This window comes from Planococcus citri, chromosome 1 (assembly GCF_950023065.1).
Source record: "Planococcus citri chromosome 1, ihPlaCitr1.1, whole genome shotgun sequence".
Classification (NCBI taxonomy): Eukaryota; Metazoa; Arthropoda; class Insecta; order Hemiptera; family Pseudococcidae; genus Planococcus; species Planococcus citri.
In genome coordinates this window covers 37,226,634-37,234,542 of record NC_088677.1, presented here as the reverse complement: position 1 = coordinate 37,234,542, position 7,909 = coordinate 37,226,634, and the positions used below count along the sequence as shown (strand labels likewise).

Sequence of the window (7,909 nt, the reverse complement as noted above, 5' to 3'; positions counted from 1 at the left end):
TTTACTCGAACGGTGGTATCATCGATTGTAAAAACAGTTGAAAAAATATTCGGAGCAGTTAACGATACGAATGAGTATTCCAGTAATACGTACATTGGTATTCAACGAGAATACACCAGAAACCTTTCCAAACACGCCCTTTTCAACCCTTATAATGACCTCTTCGTTTTCATTAATCTCTCTTATCACGTTGAAGGTATAACAAAGCATCGACAGTCAATACCTAATTCTCATTAGTAGCTGATAACATATACCTACCTACTTTTTTTGCATCATCACGTTTTTCGTTTGTCTTTATTCGAGAACGATATATTTATTATTAAGTTAAATTCTGAGAAATGATAAGGATCATTTTTTTTGTTTTTTGTTTTAGAGATGTGTCACGGATTGCTTTTTCTTACCCTTGTGTTAGTATCCGTTCGAGTGTTAACCCCTAATAATACGGTTGCCTTGAGGAAATTTCCATCATCGTATAACCACCAGTATCTCGCTACATTTAGAAATGTTTTCGGTGTAAGAATTGATAATGCGAGCATCTTTTGATAATTTTTGTCTCCGAGCTATATTCGTAGGTATCTAGGTTTTTATTTGACATATTTCACAATTTCAGTCTGGTTCATTCGGTCGTGTTGAGAAGTGTCGACTTAGTGCTAAAGAAATGTCTAACTTATACTGTAAAATTATTATATTAACAATTTATGCGATAACGACAAACGGTTATAAAATTCCTCGCCAAACTGGTCCTATTCCTATACCACGTAAGTTTTATACCATTCTGTATGCTAATTACACTATTCTATTCAATACGCAAAAATAGTTTTTTTTTGGGTATTTAAAAAAAGTACTACGATCACCTACCTACTTGGTTTTTCAAGTTGCCAAGTACCTATCAGTAATAATTTTATAATGCTGAATTTTAAAAAAAAAACTTTTAAGGTGAAATACGATAATTAGAAAAAACAGTAACTTGAATTAAGTGATTAATTGTTGAAATTTAATTTTTGTTAGAAAGGTTTACTTATCACAGCATAAAGCATTAAAACACAACTCATTTTTGGGCCATCCGGGAACTTTCTGCTAATTTTCAATATTATTCAGGACTTTCAAACTGTCAGTTCCAAAGTAAATTTTTGACCAAAAAGTGTTTTTTAGAAATGAAAAAAAAAAATAAATAAAAAAAAATGGATTTTCTGGGATGACATTTAACAAGCTACTTAATCATTTGAATATCCGTTGGTTGGGTCAGTAAAACCATCCAACTCAAAAATAATCATTTTTGGACCCTTTCATTTCCCATTTTCGCCAGGAATTTCAAATGGCTCCGAAAAAATAATTCAAATTTACCGAAGTCTCATTTGAGACTTTCTTGAATGTCTTAAATAAGGTATTTAATGTGAAATTTTAGAAGTGTTGGCTTGAAAGTTTGTCACATGTCACACTAGCAGCTTTTTTAAATTTTTTGGGTTTTCAAAAATTCCCCAAAAATTCAAAAATGAACTTCTACAAGTATGTATGTATTAAGCTAATCAAAGAGCGTCAGTTCAAGGGTTTCTTTGCTAGTTGTGAGATATTGATTTGAAAATTTTCGCGTACAAATGCGTATAACTCACAAGGGAGGTATCTCAACCGATAGCAATTTTTTCAAACTGGACGAAGCTAAATCGAAAGAGCATCCAAAAATATTTCACCACCCAAAATTTAAGTTGAAGTGCATTTTTTCGATTTTTTGTGAATTTAAAAAAATCAAATTTCAGTTAAAAAGGCCAGAAAATCAAAATTTTGCCAAATTGAAGTTCAGAACTTGAATTTAGTATGCATGCATGTATCTTGTTTTCGAGTTCCGAGTCCATTAAAAACAATTTTAAACCGTTTTGAGCATTTCTGGAGCCTCAAACACATTTTTGAAAATTTGAAATTTCTTTAAAGTTTTACCCAAATATACCCCGATTTTAACACGCTGGATCAATTGGAAATGATTTCAAGCCACTCTGAAGCCTTCAGTCATATTTTAAAAATTTAGATTTTTAAAAAGTACAATAAGTATAAAAACTGTTTATATATGTACTAATTCTATCACGAATAAAATATGCGAATCGATTTTGGAAAAACGGTGTGGAAACCAATCGCATTTAATAATACCTACTGATTTGGGTGTTTTTATGGACTTTTTGAAAATTTAGAATTTCAACAATATAGCTGGAAACTCTAGAATAGCCCAAAACCACCTTCAATCCTATTCAGCATGCTGAAGCTTGGTTATTATAATGTATTATTTTGAATTTTTCAACTTCTTCATTGAGTAAAATTTTGCGGAATTTCAAACTTTTAAAAATGTGCTGGAGCTAGGCTCCAAAACTGCTGTAAAAGTTTCAAAACCATTTCCCTAATCAATTCGGGGTAACTTTCTATTCTATGTTAATTTCATGACATTTTGATTTTTCCCATTTTCGACTCAAAAATATTTACAGAAAGTCAAGAGATGCACTAAATCGCCTGAAATTTTGGTTCATGATGGATTTTTGAATTCTCATTCGATTTAGCTTTGTCTAGCTTTAAAAAATGTTACCAACTGGGGTACTTTGCTTGTCAGTCAGAATATTGCATATTTCACATCCATTTCCCAAAATAAAATGGTCAATCTAATGCTCATTATTTCATAACACGTTTTTCAAACCAAAAAAATTAATTACGCCTTGAAATGTTATCGCCAGTCTACTCAAGATGCATTTTAATAAGCTAGTTTGCCTATATAAAAACTGGAAGGTAACGCAACGCGACGGTACCTACAATTCTTACTGGAGAACTGCAAACCTGCATTCAAATACATAATATGTAATAGACAAATCCTAAAGTATCCGAAAGAGAAGAGGAAAACATCCATAACGTGCATTAATCTATAAAAAAGTATTAATTTTTTTTTAAAACGTCGAATGGTCTTTTCGAAAAGATTTTCCATAGAAAATGTGGCAGTTAACGTCGAAAACGAATCAATATCTTCAAATTACCAAAGTGGTTACGATACGTACGTTGGCACTTCTTGAGACAAATACCATACATTTGAACAGCCACTTCATATTCTCTTCTGTTTTTTTAACGTCGCCTCTCACAGTGATATAAAATTTTATTCAAAAAATTACAACAGCTTAGAATACGTAATATCGCTTGTGGGACAAAATTTTTTCCATTTTCTAAAAACACATTCAGGAATCACAATAATGGTGATACATCACGTAGATTGGTATTTTTTTTTTTAATAGTAAGTACTTCGTTAGCAAAAAGTTTTCGCAAACGCTATATTATACTCGCGATGAGAATAGATACTTACCTATTGAATAATACCAATATCGACTCGAACAAGTATTTCATAACTTCATGTAGGTATCTATGTTTGTTTCAGCTCATAATAATGCCGCGTTCGAATATAAAGGTCCTGTATTTGTTATTCAAGAAACAAACGGTACAAACGACCTGCCATTCATCGGATTCATAGTCAATGGTGGAATCGAGGTTGTTCGGCCCAATATTAAAGGTCTCGTAATTCAAAATGCAACTTCTACCGCCAACACCAACGAGCCCACATCCGAATTCCAGGAAGACCCAGACTACTTCGCCGTGTACCTAACTCCAGAAAACGTAGCTTACGCTCAATTTTCACGAACCAGTCAAATTACCATTCCATTGACTGTATTGCTAGCCGCTATTTCGAATAATATGCCGCGAATAATGGTGTTAAGAAAACAAAATCATTTCGAGTATTTTAGTACTCTGTCAACGAACCCGAGACCGGTCAGTTTTAGCGATAAACTTACCAGATATGGTTGCAAATGACACGAAAATGCGATTTTAATGTATCATTTTTGCTCTGGTTTTTAGATAGTAACAGTTCCAGTACAAATACCACCGCAGCGAAGACGACACCAGAGAGATATTGGTTCGGAACATGGTCGTCTAGTTTTGGGTGATAAGAATTACAACATGTTGTATACGGCGGGAGAGAAGGTAAACGTGCATGCTTTTTGCACGTCGATCGTTCAAGAATTGGTGTTTATAAATGAAATGTTACAACGAGCCAACAATAACGACCCAGAGTTGGATATGTTCGATTTGAAAGTTGACAAAAATGCGACTAAAGTGGATAAAGGTATCGTCGTAGAAGAATATGCCATCGGAACTGAATACAAGGTTAATAAGAAAACCGCTTAAAAATGTACCTATGTACTTATTAAAGTTGGAAATAAAATCAAAAATAGTTACGTAATTTTTCTAATTCGACACGTACTCGTATAAATGTTGCCTTAAGTATGCCTATCTAAGTGACTGAAACTGAGCGGTAATTCAAATATAATATCAGTTGTACTCGTAGGCTATGGTACTATGCATACGTAGGTACACAGACACACTGATACCATCGCTGTCAACCATATTACTGTAAATGCGAACCCTTGCGGTTAGGCTAAGTTAATCATCTTGATAAATTACCGTTTAACCCTATTAAAAATACATTCCCACAAGATTGTATGCGTTATGGTAGGTAGACGATTGAAACAATGTAGGTATTTAAGTGTGTATCATGCTATAGCTGCATTTATAAACCATCGAACCAATCAATTAGAATTTTTAACAAACGTCACACGCAATTAAATTAGACTGTTTCACTGTCATATTCGACGATCCGTGTCAGTTTTAACTGATATCTCATTTCAGAATACTTTAAACGCTGTGAGCGAGCAGATCTGATCGATATTATTATTCATGGGATTAAGGTTCACGACTTTTTGTAATCTCAACTCCCGAGATGGGTTCACCGTGTACACATATTGTATGTACAACTTCATGATATGCTGTATCGCAGAATTCGGACATGTTTGAGTAGGTATATGGCTGACCTTTGGATATTCAATCTTGTAGCTGAGATGTAATTAAATGAAAAAAAATCAAAGATACTTGATGGCACATGAGGACCACCCCGACCACCTTGTTGCTTATTGCTTCATATCAGACAATGTGATTTTACGATTATTTTTTTAGGTTCGAAGCTGAGGGCAAGTCCTTTCAAATTTTCATTACCTATACGGTAAAAATATAGGTACATAATTATGAACAATTGAATATCCAAACAATTTTTTCAAACAAGTATAACCTCAGTATGTTTTGAAGACAGTCCGTATTTCGTCACGAATTTGTATTTTGATCAAAATTTGAGGGTCTTTTTGAGAAAATTCGAATTCTTTATAATTTGGGGTCACTGAACTTGAATCTAGTGATAATTTTTCCTACTCGTCTCTCATCTCGACTTCATTGAAAAATCACTGTCATACGTAGCTCTACTTAAAATCACTGAAAATGAGAAAAAACCTTCAAGTGTAAGATGCTAAAATTCGTATTCTTCCCAAATTGGACAAAACTTGCCTAAGAGGTCAGTTTATGATAAATAATCATCTGAAAAAAATTTTGAATCGATTTCCGCACTCCAACCCGATTAATAAGTATGGTCATAAATGCTCAAAATTGATATTTTCCATCTCTGGAGGGGTTGATCAAAAATTTAAAAACTTTCACAAAAAACTCGTAATATATGTAAGTATTACCTATTCAGTAAAAATGAAGGAAATTAGTCCTGAAACTGATATACATTTCTTCGGAAGTTCGGACCGAATTTCAACATTTCTGGCCATTCTGGAGGCTCTAGTGCAATTTTCGATAACGCCGGAAATTTAAAATTCCTACAGATGTGAAAATCAATTTGGGCAGCTGAAAATCGAGTTGGAAAAGCTTGGATTTTTCGATTTTTTTCTCTTGTCAGTGTCATTCCACGTCAATTCGACCAAGAAGTGGTAAAAAGGGTCGTCGATTTTCTTGAAATTTTTCCTGTTGAAAGATCTTCTGAAGGGATGACCAATGGCGCAAATCGCAGCCCTCTCTAGCCCTTTTTTGAAGGCTGTTAAAAGTTTCAAAACGTAGTTTTCATATCGTTCCTACTCTCAAAAATTCTGAAAAATCGTACATTATGGAAAACTTTTCATGCTGAACAACATATTAAAGAATTGGGATAGCGTTATGTCGTAAAGACGATTTTAAAAAATAGAAAGTTTGCGAAAAAATTTTTGATTTAAAACATGAAAAAAACGTTTTGACTGGTGAAGTTGACCCATTTGACCCTTATTTTTACGTATCCGTTGAAAAAGTTGAAAAAACCCCTTCACTCGATGAAATAAACTTTTCAAAATTTGAAAAAATTCAAAGAATCAACGAATTTTAATTTTTTTGTTATGACGAGTGTGATTTTTTCAACTTTTTTATGAAATACATCAGAATACGAGTAGAGGTCAAAATAGGACAACTGAGTAAATTTAAACTTTTTTGATGTTTGAAATTGAAAATTGAATTTTTTTGAATTTTGATTTTTTGTGATGAGTTTATTTCATCGAGTGAAGGGGATTTTTCAACTTTTTCAACGGATACGTAAAAATAGGTGTCAAATGGGTCAACTTCACCAGTCAAAACTTTTTTCATGTTTTAAATCAAAAAATCGCATTTTTTCGCAAACTTTCAATTTTTTAAAATCGACTTTACGACATAACGCTATCCCAATTTTTTAATATTATGTTGTTCAGCATAAAAAGTTGTCTATAATGTATTTTTTTCAGAATTTTTGAGAGTCGAAACAATATGAAAACTACGTTTTGAAACTTTTCGAGCTAATTTTTCGTATGAAAAAAAGTGGCAACACTGATTTTTATGATATCACCAAAAAGCTTTTCAAAACCCCTAACTATTGAAAAACGTTCCATTTTGGTAGGTATCGCGGTTATCGAGTAATCCACTGCTGAAATAGATGATATTTCAAGTTCACTGAAAACTTTGACACCCCCTAGCAGCCTTCAAAAAAGGGCTAGAGGGCTGCGATTTGCGCCATTGGTCATCCCTTCAGAAGATCTTTCAACAGGAAAAATTTCAAGAAAATCGAAGACCCTCCTTACTACCACTTCTTGGTTGAATTGACGTAGAATGACCCGTCTTTAAAATATTCTCGGGTCAAAAAAATTCACCAGATAGTGACCGACTGAAAATCGGCTCGAATGTGGATAAACTCGTTAAATAATATGTACCTAGATCGAAAATAAGACACAACTCGATTTTTAGCTGCCTAAATTAATTTTCATATCTTTTGGAGAAATTTTTGAATTCTGAAGAAATCAAAAATTGTACTGAGATTGAGTCTGGTTGGAAAACCCTACAAGTTGGAGAAATCAAAAAAATTAAAATATTCCATCCAATTTATCCAAAAAATTTCATTTCTGTATCAGTGTTCTCCAAATACATACTTGATCCTTTAGCTTTATTTAGAGCACCTTAAAATCGTAAAAAAATAAAAAATTGAAACCTGTCAAAAGATTTTGAAAATTTTTCATTTTTGATCAGAATCTTTGTAGATACATAGGTAACCCTATTTTGAAGAAAAAACCTTCCTTGGTCCCCGCATTCCATTTTGAGAAGAAGATATAAAGAAAACATTGCTCGGGGCATCGGAAGTTTCTTTTTTGAAAAAAGCGGCCATTTAGAGAAATTCAATCACAGAAATTGAAAGTTTCCATCCATTGCACTTTCTTTTTATTTTTTCCTACTTTGAAGGTTCCAATAGAGGAGAATTAGCTATATTTGGGAGAAGTTTCAGAATTTTAAGATCACCACCTCCAGACATGAAACATATTGAATTCAGAACATATGCGGCCGTGTGGCTCAATTGGCTCAAAAAAAATTTGGACATGGTTTTATATCAAAAATATCTTTTTGAATGAGTTTCATCTGATTTGGAAAAGTGTGGACTGATTTTCAATACTTACAATGAAATCATTTTTTTTTTCAATTTTCGCTCCTTTGAAGGTGTAAGAGTAAAGTAAAAAAAAAC

At 33.0% G+C, this 7,909-nt stretch overlaps 1 protein-coding gene across 1 annotated transcript; it reads left to right on the top strand.

Annotated features, from left to right (window-relative positions):
* The first annotated feature begins 430 nt into the window (after nucleotides 1-430).
* LOC135831748 (uncharacterized) lies at nucleotides 431-4,272 on the top strand. The gene is made up of 3 exons (XM_065344458.1): nucleotides 431-758; nucleotides 3,398-3,786; nucleotides 3,874-4,272. Exons 1-3 carry the CDS (start codon nucleotides 659-661, stop codon nucleotides 4,201-4,203), a joined length of 819 nt encoding a protein of 272 aa, XP_065200530.1. The 5' UTR covers nucleotides 431-658; the 3' UTR covers nucleotides 4,204-4,272.
* Nucleotides 4,273-7,909: the final 3,637 nt, after the last annotated feature.

Excerpts from the sequence above, each read along its gene's own strand:
- LOC135831748 (XM_065344458.1), top strand. The coding sequence starts at position 659 with ATGTCTAACTTATACTGTAAAATTATTATATTAACAATTTATGCGATA. Across the intron at positions 759-3,397 it reads TGGTCCTATTCCTATACCAC|CTCATAATAATGCCGCGTTC; the intron begins GTAAGTTTTATA and ends TGTTTGTTTCAG. Across the intron at positions 3,787-3,873 it reads TGTCAACGAACCCGAGACCG|ATAGTAACAGTTCCAGTACA; the intron begins GTCAGTTTTAGC and ends TCTGGTTTTTAG.